The following is an 18081-nucleotide window of genomic DNA, read 5'->3' as shown; positions in this document are numbered from 1 at the left end:
CACAAAACCCTGTCCAATGTTAGATTATGGGCGATAACCTTTTTCTAAGATTTTTTTTTTTCTCTAGAAGAAAGGGATAAAAATAAGATTGTGTTATATACATTTAATCGGTTATGACATTTTGGGGTCCGTAGGGTGTTCTCTTACTGGAGGGACACACCAGTCCGCCGTTTGCTGAGTGATATCAAAAGAACAAGCGAGAAACACAAACATGACCTTCAGGCTCAGACGTAGACAACAGACAAAAGGCGCTTTTTTTTTTTTTTTTTTTTCCATATCACAGACAATATTATACTGATATTTTTTTATACTGGAAAAAAGCCCCAAATTTTAGCAGCAATAGGTCAAATATAATTTGCAAAACAGAAGTCCAGCAAGAAATGCAGGTATAATACAATAAAATAGTTACAAAATGAACTTATAATGGTAAAACACTGAAATGATAAAAAAAAAATGAAGTAAAACATAAAGCTAAAAACAAAGAAGAAGGGAAACATTTCTAAAATTGTCATCACACGACAGCCAAAACAACGTTTCTTAGAAATAAATGCACTTTTAGGAATCTGTGTTGCACAAGCTCAGGTAACTGAGCTTCATTGCATTGTGCTTCTATCTTGTCTTATCTTTGGAGACATTTGTTCTTGACAAGATTTAAGTGAAAAATTCAGGATAAATAAACAGGATCCCACTCTCACAGATGTAATCAGAAGAACTATTTGAAATCACCTATTTTGAGTTCTACCTGGCGGCAAACCGATAATCACACTAATACAATTCAGAAGCCGCGTCGGGTTTGCACCTCCCCTCGTAAAGCAAAACATCTGCCGGTAACGGGTCAAAAACGATCAATCAGCAAATGAAAAACCTAGAACCACAGGGTGATGGTGGGCGCAGTCCCCGCTCTGTCCGCACGGGGGCAGTAGTATCACATTTAGGAGAGATCGCTGTAGAAACTCTGGCCTCGGCTCAGCCAAGTCCACTCCCTCAGCATCTATGGAGAGAGCGTCAACTGTCAGGTCAAGACTCGGTGTTGATCGTCAATAGTCAATCTACATGATTTTAGCTTGGAGAGAGTCTCATTAATGCTGTATTTTCTATTGTGTATCAGGAAACATTAACACTTTTTCCCCACTGCTGATCCCGATTACTAAACAATAACAAGGAAAGTATTGTAGACGACAAGGGGCGATCCGATCATTGCTTTTATTGAAGCGTATAGACTGGGAGTGTTGGTTTGTGGTGAAAATATAACGACCACTTCTGTCCATTAGCGACTAATAAGCTTCAACACGTTAAAAATGCAAAATAATAAGACCATATCGAGGGAAGCTGTTGATTCCAAATTGCCTCTGATTGAGGCTTCCCAACCCCTCTGTATCTCCGTAAACCCACATTTAAAGTTGCTGAGGTGGTGTCGATAGGGTGGAGCTTGTTATTTAGGGTCACTGAGTGTGGACCAGGGCAGAAAAACTGAATACTTTGTTTATTCCGAGCAGAACCAGTATTTTTAACGTTTCGGTTCTAGCATCCCTCCCCCCAACCTAATGACCCTAAAACTGAACGAAGGAACACTGAGACGTGAGGCAGATACAACATTCGGGAGTGTGGAAAGTTGAAATAGTTGGCCACCTGACAGCAATTCTTTATCAAATACAAATATATATATTTATATTATATATATATATATATATATATATAGATATATAGATATTGTATATATCTATATATATTGAATAAAAATAAATAAAAATATATAAAAACAAAATATATGGAAAAAAAGTTTTAACTATAATTTAAACATTAACCAAGATATCAAAAAATGTATTATATAAAAGTAAAGTTTCAGCCGCGGAACAATGAAATATGTTGATGTTTTTGTTTTGTGCACGTGCCTCCATGCCGCTCTCTGACTCCTCGATGGTGTCGTGCAGCAAACTCTGGAGCCGACTCTCAAACGTCCGGTTCTCCTCCACCAAGGACTCATCGCTGCAGACGGACACACACACACACCCACCCACACACACCCACACCCGTTATGACTCATTCAAAAGGTCACAACCATCACTGTGCGCGTTGGAGTGAGTGAGTGTGTGTGTGTGTGTGTGTGTGTGTGTGTAAGTGTGTGTGCGTGTGCGTGTGAGAGCACTCACAGCTGCTGCAGGCTGGGCCTGGGCGTCAGTAGCGGAGGCACCGACGGGGGCGTTCCCATCCCGTCAGGACTCCCGCTGACCGGGCTGCGGACTTTGGATAACTCCAGATAGCTCTGGAAGACAAGATGGAGGAGACGCGGCGTCACGGAACCGCCTTTCAGGTCCGTGCACGTCGGTCACGCGTCTTCGTGGGTTGAGTTCTGGTGGCTATCTCAAAATGCCGGGTTTGATGAGGTAAAAAAAAACAAAAACGCTTCCGTCTACTCCCAGTCCAGCTGTTCTTTTGGGTTATTTTTTTTAATGATTTATAGTTTATTAAGGTTTTCACATAAACATACAAAAAAAAAAGTAAAGTAAAATACACTCCCAGAATATAATGCAAACTGGATAACATGACAACAGCTGGGGGAGAAATAAAAATAAAATGAGCCTGATGATCCCAACAAAAACAGTATACCATCATTTCACCTGTAATACAGTGTGTGAATGTGTCTTTAAAGATGATGTTTTCCTAACCCCACCCCCCTGCTATAAAAACAATACAGAACATTTCCCACATTCTTCTACATATTTATCCTCTCTTATCAGCTCTTACCCCAGATACAGTATCTACTCAAATGTGGCTTCTTTCCCTACTTTCACCATCTTTTAACTTCTCTAATCTGGTGCCTGGGTGGGACATCCCAAAGTGAAGGATGATGTGTTGATGACGTGTTCGGTGTCAAACAGCAGGTTTCGCAGCCAGGGATCAATCAATAATTTGACCATATCTTGGGGAGGGGTGACTATTAGTGCTTTCATAGGATATTTACACACAAGAGATATTTCAGAAACATTCATTAGTGATGAGGATTTCCTGACTAAGCAGGGAGAGGAGTTTATTAGAACGTCTAGAACAAGTCTATGAAGTTCAGAAAACTCAGTTCATTTACCGTCACGCTGCCTTCAAGGCAACGTTTCACAATATCACCGTAACCGAAAAAAAACGCAGACAATATGTCCATGTCATCAAGTCGATGTGACATCATCCACACGCACACTGTACGGTAAGTAGTACGCCACTCACACAGGCCACTTTGAGCAGGTTCCAGAGCTCCCTCTGCCGCTTCTCCTGCAGCCTCATGAGGACCTGCTCGTTCTCCGCCATGCTCTGGACCACGCCCTCCACCTTGGGAAGCAGCTCCATCACGCGCTGGCGGCACACCACCGTTTTGCTGAGAGACGCACGCACGCACACAAACATACACGATGTGAAGTCAGCGTGTTAGCATCTATCTAACTATCTATAGCTATCGATCGAACTGCCTGTCTATCTATCTACACATCTATATACGTATCTATGCCTATTTCAAATTTTTTCCATCCTGCCGGTGGCAATACAATTTATAATAATAAAAGAGGGCTCCCCAACTCGACAGACCCTGGGTTTAATTGGACAGTTGGGTGGGGCAAAGAGCGTTTATTTTTTTTGTGTTTATTAATGTTTTAATCTGAATATGAATTGTCAAGTTTGGATAAATAACTAAAATATAAGGCAAAAAATAAAATAGCCATATTTAAGCGAGCGCCACTGTGCGGTATAAGTGGGAAAAAGAAGACAGTGACTCCTTTCTAGACATTCTTTTTTATAATCACGGCAGGAGAATAACGGAGCAACTATAGTGTTTTAATGCGTCAAATATTCCAGAATAAATAACTTTATTTAGCCGGTAGGAAAAATGGGAGGAGAAAGTCCAGACGACTAGCGGATTTATTTTCTTGGCAAGATACGAAAATCCATGATGTACGCGTTCTGAACGCGACCTCGTTGGTCGAGTCCAAACTAGTCTTTATTGGTGGAATTAGTGACAGCTGAACAGTTGAATGCTGGTCGTGCCGTGAGGAAAAGAGACTGGATCGTATATCAAGCTTCAAAAAAGGTTTTTCATTTCTGTTGTCTCTATGACCCTTGTATCTCGGCCCATTTTTGTTGTTTTTGCTATTTTTCTATAGGGTACATGAAATTTAAACTTATCTATCTATCGATTGATCGATCCATCCATCCATCCAACTATATCTAAAAAGATATGTAGTTAAGAAGGCAATTTGTCTTCCATGGACATTGGTCAAATTACAGTTTGGAGGGAAACGTTGTGCTCTTGAGGAAGGTGTGTGTGTTTGTTTACCTGAGATGTGTGTAGAAGTCTCTGAGTTTTCGCTCATAGAACTGCACGGCCTGGGACACCAGGCGCACGGTCTCCAGACTGTCCCCCGAGCACCTTTGTTCTGTTCCAGGAAGGAAAGCACACAAGGTCATTTCTCTTTCCCCCCCCCCCCCCCCCCATTTGTTTCAGACTGGCAGGTTCACCAGTGTCTGACTGACGCCTCAAATCCCTCGTTGGAATTTTATGTTTTTCTATATAAAGTGGTTTGGGAAAGAACTGTTATAGTTTGTGGTGAGTTAGTGCGGATGTGGGTTTCTTCCTCTTCTTGAGCACATCATAATTGTACTGAATAAATGCGAGAGGTGTCTATGCACCAATTTATCAATAATATTTATTGATTAATATCCTTTATTTTTATAATAAATATTTTCTTGAAATAACTCTTTTTGCTAAAAAGTATATGTAAGAAAAATCTGTCAGACCTCTGGGTTTCTTCCTAAGTTTACGGAACAGCTCCAAGGCCTTTCCCTCACTACAGGAGAGAGAGAGAGAGAGAGAGAGAGAGAGAGAGAGAGACGGGAGGAGAAACAGAGAGAAAGGGGTTAAAGCCAAAAACACAACCTTTGTGTACTTGGACACTAATTGCATTTTCATGTTGGTATGGCTTTCTGTTACAGTGTCTCCAGAGTCTCCCCACTCCTCCAGGGCTGCCGCTGCAGGTCCACGATGTCCGTCTGCAGAAGCTTCATTTCCTCCTCCAGTTCGCTCACCCTGGCCTGAAATGCACGCACGTGCACGCACGCATTTATGTAAATGCCGTCCCCCATCCCAGCTATACCATGCACACACATATACACACTAATACACTCATTCAGCTTATTTAAATTCCGCTTTTTAAAATACTATTATCATGGTAGAGAGAGCAAGGGTTCAAGGCATACTCACTCACACTTGTGTGTTCAGTCATCCAACTATCAGTAATCTACACTATTTCATTTAGCAGACGCCTCTATCCAAAGCGACTTATAATTGTTCAAACACCGATGTACGCAGCCATCAGGAGCAATTAGGGGTTAAGTGTCTTGCTCAAGGACACTACAGCATGCTAGCAGGAGGAGCCTGGGATCGAACCAGCAACCTTTAGATCACTAGACAAGCAGCTCTCTCAGTATGTTGTAACTAGGCTGAACAATGAGCTGATTGTTACAGTATTAGAACAAATTGTCATGGATTTTGTAACACTTTATATCTGAACACTCCCCTGCCACCTCATCACTGCGCTGAATGGTGGTGCAAACAGCACAGTGCGATTTCAACGATTGGAGTAAAGCCGTAATCCCCGCGGGAGAAAGCCAATCTTTCAATTTCATTAGGCATCTGAGAGCTTTGTTGGATTCCTTTGCGGTTTCTAAAATGTCCAAATTGATAACTTTTAAGACCGAACAACTTCACTCGATGAGCGAATTCTAGAACGACTGCTCTCTACCACCAGGCTCACGCAGCGCTTTCTGACAAGACAAGTTAGAACGTGCTCGTGTTCTGTAGCTGTAAAATGTGGATTCAAGGTTGAAGAGTAAGAAGGGCTCAAACTAACTGGTTCAACCTTTTGTCCTCAAGGGAGGGGAAAAAAAACCTCCGCTCAGAGGTTTTGAATTTGACAGAGACCCAACGCTCAGGCCGTCGCCGTAACCACACGTTCACGATGACCCTACCTGCCCACAGCTGACAGCGGTCTGCTCCATCTCCCTCCACATACCCAGGAGTTTATCAGAAGCTAGAGAAAACAAGCAGAACGTCGTTATATTGTGCAGTTCCGATAGACCCACCCGTTTCACCCCGTTCCTATCTGCTATTTATTGACACGATGAAAGCGGTAATACCGATTCCCGTGGCTCGTTGCTCCTGGCATTTGTCCATGTCGATGTGTAAGCTGGTCGTGAAGAAGTCGAGCTTGGCCATCAGTCTCTGGTGCATTGACACCATCTCGTTCCTCTGCTTGGACAGCGAGGAGTTGTGCCTTAGGAGGCTCATGCTGCGACGGATCATCGGGAAAGGGTTCACATTAAATGAAATGGCTGCCGGCTACGTCGCCTCGAGCAGATTTAAAAAAGGCACGTGGAGGCACAGTGTACCCTGGAGGCTCTTCGTTCGGGCAGTCTCCGAATGGTCCCAACTGTCCCTTTCGCCGTCGGCTCTTTTTAAAGGTCCGCTCTTTTTAGATCTACTATCTTTTCTCTTAATCCCGTAAATGGTTCATGTGGTTAGCGTAGGATTATCACTCCTACATAACTGTTCTAGGTGAACAGATTCTGAACAGATTTCTACATCATGATTAATTTGGCATGCAAATCTACGCCATCTGGCACCCCTCTATAGAAACGTGTGAATGTGTGTGTGCATGTGTGTGTGTGTGGGTGCTTGTGTGTGTGTTGGCACTGACAGGGCCGCTCTCTGTCCCTGCTGGAGTCTCTGCCAGTCTTCCTTCAGCGAGCGGATGGTGTGCCACGCCTGGCCGCAGGTCTTCCTCAGAGAACTGTATTGCAGAACGTGCTTGGGGTCCTTCTCTGTGGGAAAGAGAGAGAGAGGAAATGAGAGGATATACAGAGGACGACCGGGAAACCGAGGATCTTGAGATTAGGAGATCCCTTTTTGCTTTTAGTGTGCTATTATCAGAGACAAAAAAAATATATAAGGATGCCTACTCACGGACAAAGCGTATGTTTTCAGGGAGAGCGCGGGGACTGAGCTGGGGTTCATAAGTGCAGGAAGAGCGATCAAACAGGAAGACCAATGGCAAGTCCGTCCGTCGCCCGTCTATCTCCTACAGAACCATATATATATATATATATATATACATACCCTAGAATCACCACATCAATGGACACTTGTTGGATGAATGTCACGCATGCGCTGGTGACGTGTACGTATGTGATGGTTATCACCGTGTAATCGACGGCGCCCTGCAGGGCCTCCCCGTGCGGCTCCAACGCGAGCCCGGCTTCCAGCAGCAGCTCCTGATTGGCTGGAGGGATGTTGGTGTCCGTTTCTATTCGCAGCTGCAGGTCAGCCACGCTCTCGTTGGCTGAGACTGAGTAGGTTAATATCTTGGCAGAGACCATATTTAGCACGTGTACCAGCTAGAGGAAGACAAAAAAAGGCTTTTTATTTCAACTGTTTGTATTCTACGGAAGAAGATTAGGGCTATGTGGGGAAAAAATATATATTTTAAGAGATTTGAGATTAATGTCAGAATGAAAACAGGTTTTTAGTCAGAACACAGTGTCAATTCTGACAACTTGTTTTTTCGTGTGGCCCTAATCGTCCTCCATAATATTTAGATATTTGACCGCATGTGGGGAAAAAAAACCGGAATGACCGAATGAATGACTAAGTGAATGGCCAGAAGAACCTTAAGCTCCAAGATGGTCTCGAGCTTGGAGAAGCAATCGCTGGGAGTAGAATTGGGGTCCTTGCCTCTCTCCTGGGGAGACCACTTCAGCATCAGCTGCAGCCACTTCTCCATCCTCTCGAGCAAAAGACTGTAGTAGAAATCAACATTTTTACTGCAATTCTCCCATACTGTTTATGGTGAGTTTGTTTGTGTCTGTGTCTGTGTGTCTGTGTGTGTGTGTGTGTGTGTGTGTGTGTGTGTGTGTGTGTGTGTGCATGCATGCGCGTGCACGCGCGGCAAGTGTGTGCACCTATGTCACCTGTTGAGATTGTTTGGTTGGGGGAGATGTCTGGAAAAGCGAACTTCTCCAGTGAGGTCCTCATAAACCACAATGTCAACATCCTGCTTCATCTTCAGCTTATTATGCCTTAAAAGGAAAAAAAAATACTGATAAACGGAGCCAGAGAATCATCTGTAAAAGGTTGGGAGTTATACTTGTCTCAACATCTCCAGTTTGGCAGCGGCACTGACATTGGTACAGAAAATGCTTCCTGCCATTCTTTAGTCTAGCAACACCCTTTTAGTTTCATAGTGTGTTGAAAACAGATCATAAAATAATATTTATGTAAAATGTTGCCTATCAGTGCTTAACATCCAGTTCCTTTAACATTGTATTTTTTTATTGTGTTTGTTTAATGTGGGTCGTTTGTTTAATTGAATTGGTTGGAAAAGCACAGAAGGCCACATAGATACAGATAGGATGGGATATGGTGGTGATGAAAAAGGTTACCTTAAGCTAAGGTTTGCTTAAATTTACTATGCCTCAGCAGTACTTCGGCAAATACAAATACAAATCGTTTTGGTGAATTTAAAGGGTAGGTTTTCCATTTTTCCACTCAGGCAGGTGTGTTTTTAATGTGAGATTCCCCATTTTCTAAAAGGAGATGTAAGTTGTTTTTTTAAGGCATATAAGTTTTGCCCCATTGGACGGCATCTCATCAGAGTGAGAAGCTGCAGCAGAAGGGTAACTTTCTCAATAGAAGCGTTCAGTGATGAGATGCGATGAACGGTTAGAAAACACGGGAAACAACATTCTCATAAGGCCCGGCTTGGAAAGCAGCAAACCTAACCTTTAAGGAACCACCTAAAACCATGACTGAGCCACAAACCAGCTATGTGAGATGGATTATTAGAACAAATTGTAGCAGATAATGGAGAACACAGAGCTTCTCTGCGTCTTAATATCCGGGGCCACAAGCTTCAAGCGTGGTAGTACCATAGAACGGGTTGCCAGGTTGGTAAGAAAGGACGGAATCCTGTGATGCACTCAAACACCAATGTTCCAAAGCTCCAATAGTCTACAGTGACTGTGTACTTCTGCCTCTCAATGAACTCTGGGGCCTGGAAGATAGTGATGAAGGTGTTGAAATAGAGACAATAAAAATACATCCACACCACAATTGTATCCTCGACATCCATGTAAACTCACTCACCAAGTATTGCAGAGTTCCAACAAACGATGTGCACAGGCTGCTCTGGTCCAGCTCCTTGGCATAACCCAGGTCGATTATTTTGTGAATCAACTGAACATGACGACAAAAAAAAATGGAAGCAACGTTTTTGAGCCAGAAAAAGCAGCGTGTAAATACATTTGGATAATCTAACGAAATCTGCTCCATATTGTACCGCATATCCTATCACAACAACCATCTCACCCACCTACACCGAAAATGAAACAGTCCTCCTCTGTTTAGGAGAGACTTTCAAAGTCCGTGTTTTATGGTTGATTTTAAAAGTACATTACATTTGTTTAGTATTTAGTATTCCAAACAACGGAGGAGTGTGTATATATACGTTTACATTTATATGTTTAATATGTCGGGCCCGGGTTACGTAACATGCTTCATGAGCGTGGATCTTCTGCAGGGTTTTGTGATGGGATGGTGGGTTACACAATAAACGCACGTTGGGGAAAACACACACAGGAAGGCGAAGGAAATCCTCAAAGCCTCTGGTAATTGTAGGGATAAGGGGACAGAGTGAGTTTCCCACATCAAATGTAATGTGATTTGACATTCACTTCGTCCAGTTTTATACACAGTAGGTGGTGAGCTGCTTTTTATACCACTTATTTAAATCTTATGTTTTGAATAATATACAAAAATGCTATGTACAAACCATATATTCGGTACTGAACATCACATACATATGTATGATGTTGTATAATATCCGCATGTAAGCGGCCATAATCATCTGAGAAAACATATACCGACGTTGTATTTTCATATATAAAGTGTATAAATTGTGTTGTTTACACAGTTTACAAAGGTTGGTTGCATTTATTTCCATACGGGATGAAAACTATTCTCCTACTTATGGCCTTTCAGCGCAGTTGGCGTTGTATTAGCTATGACACGTGCAGGTGGGAGACTTCAACTCACCCTCTTCTCTCCCTGCTGAAAGACAATGTTCTCGGGTTTCAAATCCCTGTGGATGATCCTTTTCTTGTGGAGGTACACGAGAGCCGAGGCTGAGATTGAGACAGGGACACAAAAAGAAAAGTCGTAGCGGGGCTAGGAGAGAGCGGCCGCGGCCAAGAGGAAGATACAGAATAATCTGTCAAAGTCTGGCAACCTGAAAGACTTAAGTGTCATTGTCCAAGCCTCGGCGCGTCAGATGGTGAGTAGTTCATAAGGAGTGTTAAATGATGTGGAAGTAATCACCTTGAGACCCGTGTGTGTGTGTTTGTGTGTGTACACAATTATCAACAGGTATTTGTCCGAGAAATTGAAGAGAAACCGTTATGATTCACACCATAAGAATGTTTCTCTGAGAGCTGTTTACACTGCACAATAAACTGTATGGACAGATACGTGATGTACGCCTTGACGAGAGTGTGTGTACAGTACATTTGTCATGTCGCTCGAGTGCCTTTTAAGTTGACGTACGCTTTCTTGAGAGGGTGAGCTGTGGCCATGCTGACTAATCGCTGCGGTTTTGGGTCATTGATGACAACATGATACCGGTCACTGTGTGTGACCGTACGGTATCGTCTGCATTACAGGAAGCAAACCATCCAGCCAGCTTAATTAATCAGTCACTCATAGGCCTCTGCACCCTCCCTTCTCTCTCTCTCTCTCTCTCTCTCTCTCTCTCTCTCCCTAACCCTAACCCTCTCATCAATAGCGGTGTGGGTTTCTTAAGACGATGAGGAACACTCACAAATGTCCCGCAGCAGAATCAGGACAGACCCCTCCCTCATTCCACAGCAATTCTCCAACAGATTGAGATACTGCAGAAATCAAAAGAGCAAATTAATGTGAGAGAAGATAAAGACTAATAAAGAGTGTAAAGTCTCGTAAAGACTCTCTATTCCAAGTAAAAGCATTCCACACCCATAAGATCTATGTGATTCATATACTGCTAAGAGCTTTAGAAACAAGAATTTATTTGTTAAAATGCTTTAAAGTGGATATTTTCCAGTCACTTGTAGATTGTGTGTTTAATAGAAAGGAGATAGGTATCTCAGAGGTCGAAAAGCTAAGGGACTCACACACACAGATGCAGATCTAAAGGATAACTAACATGAGCTGGTAAATACTAGCCAATGCTATCAGCCCACCAATATATTTGCCGCACGCACGCGTGCGCGCACACACACACACACTCACACACACACACACACACACACACACACACACACACACACACACCTTCCTTAGATCCCCTCCCTGGCAGTATTCCATGGCTAGCAGCGGCAGATCATTGGTTCCCACCAGTCTCTCCATGCCCTCGGGAACCTCCCTCGCGGCAACCACGTTAACATGGTCCAACCTGAGAGTGGGAAAGAGAAGAGGAGCACGTCACCATCCGTAATAATCTTATTGGTATCGACGCATTCTCGACCCCCGCAATGTCTCCCTCTCATCCCTCTCATCCTTGACCTGGAGTACTCTCCCGCTCTGTTTGTCTATTTCCCCGCTGTTGCATAACTGTTGTTTTTAGTGCTCCACCAATCCGGGCGAGGGGGAAATTTAAAAGCCAACAACGTAGAATGACGGCAGATGATGGGGTATGACAACGTGAAAATCACTTCCCAGGGAGAGCTGCAGTGACGAACAGGTTGTGAAGACATTGTTAGGCAATGTATTTCTTCCCCTCCATGCTTGCTTTTTTTGACGGAGAGAACTGTGCACTTGACCAATGATCAGGGAAATCATAACAATATGACGCTATCACCGAACAGGACTATTTCTGTGGAAAGTAATAGTCCTGTTTGGTAACAGTGTTGTATTGTTATGATTAGGAAAAAAAAACCTGCCTCCCAGCAGGTTGTCTGCGTTACAAAGCACACACATCAAAGTTTGAGATCACGGGTGTAGTTTGGAATCTTGAATGCTATTTTCAACTATCCCATGACGTTAATGATGTGGTCATTTTGATGTTCATCCATCCATCATTGGAAGAGAGATTTCCAAGCGCTCCGCCCGTTGTAATGTAAGTGAATGGGGGTCAAATTCATCCAGCCCAAAAAAGCACTAACCCTGAATCACACGTTGCTCCACGCCGCATCCGCAGTGACACCATGACAATGTGGAAAAAGTTGCTAAAATGATGCTTTTTTTTTTTGGGGGGGGCTCGGAATATCATTCAACCAGAGGCATTCCTATGTGGGTGTCTGCTGCAGCGCTGAGGAAAACACTAGGCTGGAGTTTGAATGGGACAAAAACTTACTGAACTTATCGAGCAAAAGTTCAGGATGTTCCACCTCAGTAGAACAAACTGCTGGGTCTGTTAACCCATATTTAGGAATTGAAGTGAATTCTTCACAAGAGCTAAATAAACAGATTTTTATCTTCCAGGATAGACGGTCATGAATTTACAGTAGGCATGCTCCAGATGGATAATGTTTAAGTGCTTTTTAAAACAGGATGAACGTGAGCTCCCATTTATGACTCGCATTACAAGTTACGGATCGATTCAGAGAATCTCTCTAAAATGCTATTACACAATTGTTATTACTCATATAAATATTTTATGGTCAATGATCATAAACTCATAATTTATTAATTGAATTGATGGAATTGCCTCGTAGCCCTTGTAGCAATAGCTCATTAACAGTGATAATTCCTGGCAGAAATAATTCCTGAGAACAAATGACGTATACAATTCAGTCAAAAAAATACAATACATTTACGTCACGTGCACAGTAATTAAAACAACAATGTCAAAATATCAAGAATTAAACCAGTCTTCCCAAGTTCAGGGTTTGCGGACCAGTCCCGTGGACTGGTGTCATTATTTTCTTGTTTTTCCAACTTAAAGACATAAGATATCCCTCCTAACAATACGAAGAATCACATTTTTGCGCATGCAGTGCATGTGTGTGTTGTTTAGTGTGCGTTTCTCTGTACATCATTTGTACATAATTTGCTCGTACAAACTGTACATCTCTGTTAAGTGGCACCAGTATAATAATTGCCAGTTGCTATGCAAGAGTCCCCTGCCCTGTGGTTTTTCCACTCGCTGAGCGTGGGCACACCAGAGGACTGTGGTCGTGACCATGTCTGCCTGAGAACAACACTCTTGTTAAAATGTGACCTTAAATAAAGACAATTTTAGCCTCATTTTCACTCCTACGAATGCCAGAACACACATACAAATGACCACACTAACAACCATAACCCTCGAGATCTGCCATCGCACTCAGATGAAGAGACCCACACTCAAAACTTGCAACGAATTGAAAACAGGTGGCGCCACGCCCCGTTCCAAAGTAGGGCAACGTGAGGAGGTGGCGTATGATTTTGTCACAAATAACCACCAAAGTCCAGAAATATCCCACAATGCTATTTTGACATCTGTAATGGTGGGTGAATTTTACAACTGCAGGATTTAAAATTAGATTCCACGTCGTCTAAGAAAAACAACAAAAACAGCGAGTATATTAAGTTAAGATGTCAAAGTCATTAGTGCCAAACCGGTCATGGAATGTACCATGATCCGTTGAGACACGTCAAACCAGTGTTTTTGTCTCGCGTGCCGGAGAAAAATACATTAAGCTGCAAACACAATGGTACTGCTTGCACACTGCTCCAGGAAGAGCAATTTTGGTCCAAAAATTATTATCAAAGCAAAGATTTTAAGATTTATTTTATCCGTGTATCCACCCGGTGTAAAATAATCACTAATCTACTGTTTTTATGTTTTGCAATTTGGACACGCGACACGTGCGATTTTAATAGACTTTCAGTAAACAGAGAACAGCAAGCCAACGGGTGGGCTTCAGGGCTCTGCGACTGAGTCACAAAGAGTGTCGTGAACAGGCATGCTAAGGACTGAATCGTTGCCATTTTGTTAAACTGTGCCCTTCACATGCCTTAGAAAGTCCTACATTTTTAACGGGTACGCACTAGTTAAAAAAAAAATAGCCTAATCATGAACAATTACGCGGCGGTCCCGGCGTCCAATTTTTTCGCCGTCCGTCGGCGCCATTGCGAGCGTGTCTTCTCCCCCACTGGCCGTCACCCGGCGCTGCTCATTTGCATGAGGCTGAAATCTGCTCAACTTTCCTTGTCGCCGTGCAGCCGTGAGCTCGTCGCCAAATGAAGCTCCGCCCCCCTGCAGCCGGACTAGGCCTAGCTCCGTTTAAAAAAACGCATGGCAGCCTGTCGCTCTGCAGCACATATGCAGCGGCGGTGTGACTGCACCATAAGGGAGGTGCTATTGCAGAGATCGCAAACTGTTTTAAAAATGTCCTGGCGTGCTTGATCTGTTGATTCATTTGTTTCTGATGATTCTGACTAGAACTAGATACCGTTCTCTCAATTTTAAACCATTGACTGCACTCAAATCACCTTGGCCTAATGCCGCTCTACCCCGGGAATGCGATATTTGATCCCCCCCCCCGTGAAAACGGGGATGAAACTCACCTCTTCATGATCCTGATTTCCAGACACCATCTCTCCTTGTTTCTCTCACTCAGTTCCTGAAGACACTGCTTGATAGCAATCTGCTCCTCAGTGTCCTAAAATAGGTTACACACAAGAATGAATGCATGCACACATTTATGATCCCACTCAGGGTTGTTTAACATATTATCAACATTAAGCGAACTATATAAAATACATATAGTATGTTGTTCCTTCACAAGTTGATAAAAAATCTATGAAGGAAATGTATTTATATTGATATCGCCTGGAATCTGTAATCTGGAGTAAAAATTATTTTCATATTTTTCAGGTGGTCAACAAGGTATCAAGTGATCAAGTTGTATGGGCTTAATTACACAGTTTATTTATAATAATTTGCAATGTACAAGGGAAAAATTAAAAAACAGAAGAATGATTAAATAATGACTAAACAGAGATATTGGTTAAGCATTTCATGTGGTTTTACTTGCTCAGTGTGTGTATTGTAGTATCCACCCAAAAAGAAGAACCATCTCCCACATGTAATTTCCGGGACGCTGTGCTCCAATAGCAACGACCGTTATCCGGCATCATGGCCATTAATCCAGCAACACTTACATCCTCAGGAGGAAGTCACATCATCACACATCCAGGCAACAAATCCAGGCAACAATACTTGAGTGTGACCATCCGCTGCGTCATTTCCCCCGGACTTCCCATTGTCACCTCCTATATTTCCACTTCTTCTAACCGCCTAATTTAGAACGTCACTGAAAGTTGGCAACGCTACAGCACGGAAAGTTAGGAAGTGATCCTTGGTGACCGAAAAACACTGAACTACTCAACTAGGTACCCATGAGTTTTTGAAGAGAAGACAGGTGCAAGTCTTTCATAACAATATGAACACTTTGTTTAGTAATATTTTTTTCAGTGCTGCATGTTAAATTAATGGTGTTGTAGTTGACAATGTCTATATGTACTACATATGTAATGTAAGTTATGAATACAGCATTTACACTACGAGGTTTCGCCCAAAAAATACCTGTGACTAATGAAACTGAGGCAGGGTCGTATTGACAGACAGGAAGGTCCACTCAGTGGGTGTGGGACGTTCCCATCGCTATAGGCGTTCTGCGAGGATGTAACTTTACAATGCTTTCATCCTGTGACTCGGCGTGATGTCATTTCAGATTCACACACAGAACTGGAGCCAACTCTATTATTACACAGCTGCAGTAAGATGACTGGGTGAACCATGCTGCTGACCATCCTGACCAATATCACATGCACTTCGCTCGGATGCTAAGCCAGTGCAATTTTTTTAATATATATATATATCTCACGTCGATTCTATGACAGATTTCAATATATCGTTTTCACGACAATAATTAATCTAATTCCTAAATGGTACAGGATTTTGTCAAAATAGTTTTTTCTTCCATTCGCTAGTAATAACAATCTCATTCACTGCATATAGCAAAAGCTCAAACCAATTATGCCAGTCATAGACATCATCATTATTATTATTATTATTATTATTATTATTATTTGCACCTTGTTCTGCCATCTCATGACCTTTCCAAAGCCGCCAGTGCCCAGACGCTCCTTCAGCTCCCAGGGGCCGCAGCTCTGGGGCTGCTGCAGGGGAACACGGTGCATTGTCCCCAAAACACATCCACCACCCGAGCAGGGAGGGCTGGAAGGCACATTATATAGGAAGTAGTTCACAAGGAGCACAGAAATAGATACTAGATAGATAGACAAATAGATAATAGATAGATAGATAGATAATAGATAGATAGACAAATAGATAATGGATAGACAAATAGATAATAGATAGATAGACAGACAGATAAATAAGGTAGACAGATAGATAGATAGATAGATAGATAGATAGATAGATAGATAGATAGATAGATAGATAGATAAATAATAGATAAATAGATAATAGATAGATAAATAGATAGTGAGATAGATAGATGCATAGACAGACAGCAGACAGCCTGATAAATAGATAATAGATAGATAGATAGATAGCTAGACGGATGGACAGACGGCCAGACAGACAGACAGACAGACAGACAGATAGATGGATAGATGCATACAGTAGATAGATGGATAGATAGACAGGCAGACAGACAGACAGACATATAGACAGATAGATAAGATAGACAGATAGATAGATAGATAGACAATAGATAGATAGATAGATAGACAATAGATAGATAGATATATAGATAGATAATAGATAGATAGATAGATAGATAATAGATAGATAAATAGACGATAGATAGATAATAGATAGATAATAGATAGATAATAGATAGATAAATAGACAATAGATAGATAGTTAGATAATAGATAGATAGATAGATAATAGATAGATAGATAGATAATAGATATATAATAGATAGATAGATAGATAATAGATAGATAGATAGATAGATAATAGATAATAGATAGATAGATAGATAGATAATAGATAGATAGATAGATAGATAATAGATAGATAGATAGATAGATAGATAGATAATAGATAGATAGATAATAGATAGATAATAGAAAATAGATAGATAGATGCATAGATAGATAGATAGATAGATAGATAGATAATAGATAGATAGATAGATAATAGATAATAGATAATAGATAGATAGATAGATAATAGATAATAGATAATAGATAGATAGATGCTTAGATAGATGCATAGATAGATAGATAGATAATAGATAGATAGATAATAGATAGATAGATAGATAATAGATAGATAGATAGATAGATAGATGCATAGATAGATAGATAGATAATAGATAGATAGATAGATAATAGATAGATAGATAGATAGATGCATAGATAGAAGACCTCTGTATCAACAATTCCCGCGAAACGAGAAATTGTGCTTGCTTAGTTTGCTTACATACTTTAAATAAAAATAAAGTGAATAACTGGCAACCGCCGTACATAACTTAAGACAGTAGTGAAGTTATTATTCAAATGATCCTCCTCAGTGAAAATAAGTGGCCTTTTACTCATAATCTACCTGGATTGTTGTGTTTGTTTACGCCGTTGGCACTTATTGGAACTGTATCGAAAGTTGTATGTAATCCAATGCCTACCTTAAAGTGCGTATATCCAGAAGAGCAAAATGAGGAAAGAAAACGCGATCTCTTAATTTCGCGTTGTTTAGAAAGTTACCTTGACTTGGGCAAGTGTTCAAACTTTAAGTGCTTTACTCATTTTATGTCTAAAACCTCCACTTCCTGATCCTCATATTTCCTGAAACCTGCACAAGCTGCAGATACCCGCTAATGACGTCACCGGTCCTGTGTCAGGCCGCCCCGCCCCCAAGAGGCAGGGATCCGTCTGCAGAGTGTTGAACTACATGGGGCTTTACTATAAGGCTTATTATGAAACCCACAAAGTATAATTTTAGTGGCTTGAAAATTGACATGGAATATCCTTAGTAAAATATGAATATACTTGAA

General features: G+C 41.6%; 1 protein-coding gene across 2 annotated transcripts; it reads right to left on the bottom strand.

Annotated features, from left to right (window-relative positions):
• Nucleotides 1–231: 231 nt before the first annotated feature.
• Nucleotides 232–17867, bottom strand: ikbkb (inhibitor of nuclear factor kappa B kinase subunit beta). Of its 2 annotated transcripts, none has more exons than XM_080004068.1 (22): nucleotides 17713–17867; nucleotides 16151–16292; nucleotides 14618–14712; nucleotides 11399–11519; nucleotides 10908–10977; nucleotides 10127–10215; nucleotides 9179–9268; nucleotides 8962–9086; nucleotides 8005–8112; nucleotides 7704–7833; nucleotides 7237–7431; nucleotides 7001–7115; nucleotides 6735–6858; nucleotides 6175–6326; nucleotides 6007–6068; nucleotides 4970–5070; nucleotides 4777–4826; nucleotides 4316–4415; nucleotides 3217–3364; nucleotides 2151–2263; nucleotides 1893–1986; nucleotides 232–991 (listed from the first exon to the last, which is right to left on the bottom strand). In XM_080004068.1, the coding sequence occupies exons 2-22, from the start codon at nucleotides 16253–16255 to the stop codon at nucleotides 932–934; spliced, it is 2247 nt and encodes a 748-aa protein (XP_079860194.1). In that variant the 5' UTR covers nucleotides 16256–16292; nucleotides 17713–17867; the 3' UTR covers nucleotides 232–931. The 2 variants fall into 2 exon arrangements, with proteins under 2 accessions (XP_079860194.1, XP_079860195.1); XM_080004069.1 differs by lacking the exon at nucleotides 17713–17867 and adding an exon at nucleotides 17637–17647.
• Between the last annotated feature and the right edge of the window lie 214 nt (nucleotides 17868–18081).

Source organism: Zeus faber, assembly GCF_960531495.2.
Source record: "Zeus faber genome assembly, chromosome: 7".
Taxonomy (NCBI): domain Eukaryota; kingdom Metazoa; phylum Chordata; class Actinopteri; order Zeiformes; family Zeidae; genus Zeus; species Zeus faber.
This window is presented reverse-complemented; position numbering and strand designations above follow the sequence as displayed.

Coding starts and splice junctions, on each gene's coding strand:
- ikbkb (XM_080004068.1), bottom strand. CDS start 16,255: ATGCACCGTGTTCCCCTGCAGCAGCCCCAGAGCTGCGGCCCCTGGGAG. Junction 11,520..14,617: donor GAAATCAGGATCATGAAGAG/GTGAGTTTCATC, acceptor TCCCACTCTCAG/GTTGGACCATGTTAACGTGG. Junction 3,365..4,315: donor GACTTCTACACACATCTCAG/GTAAACAAACAC, acceptor TGCGTCTCTCAG/CAAAACGGTGGTGTGCCGCC.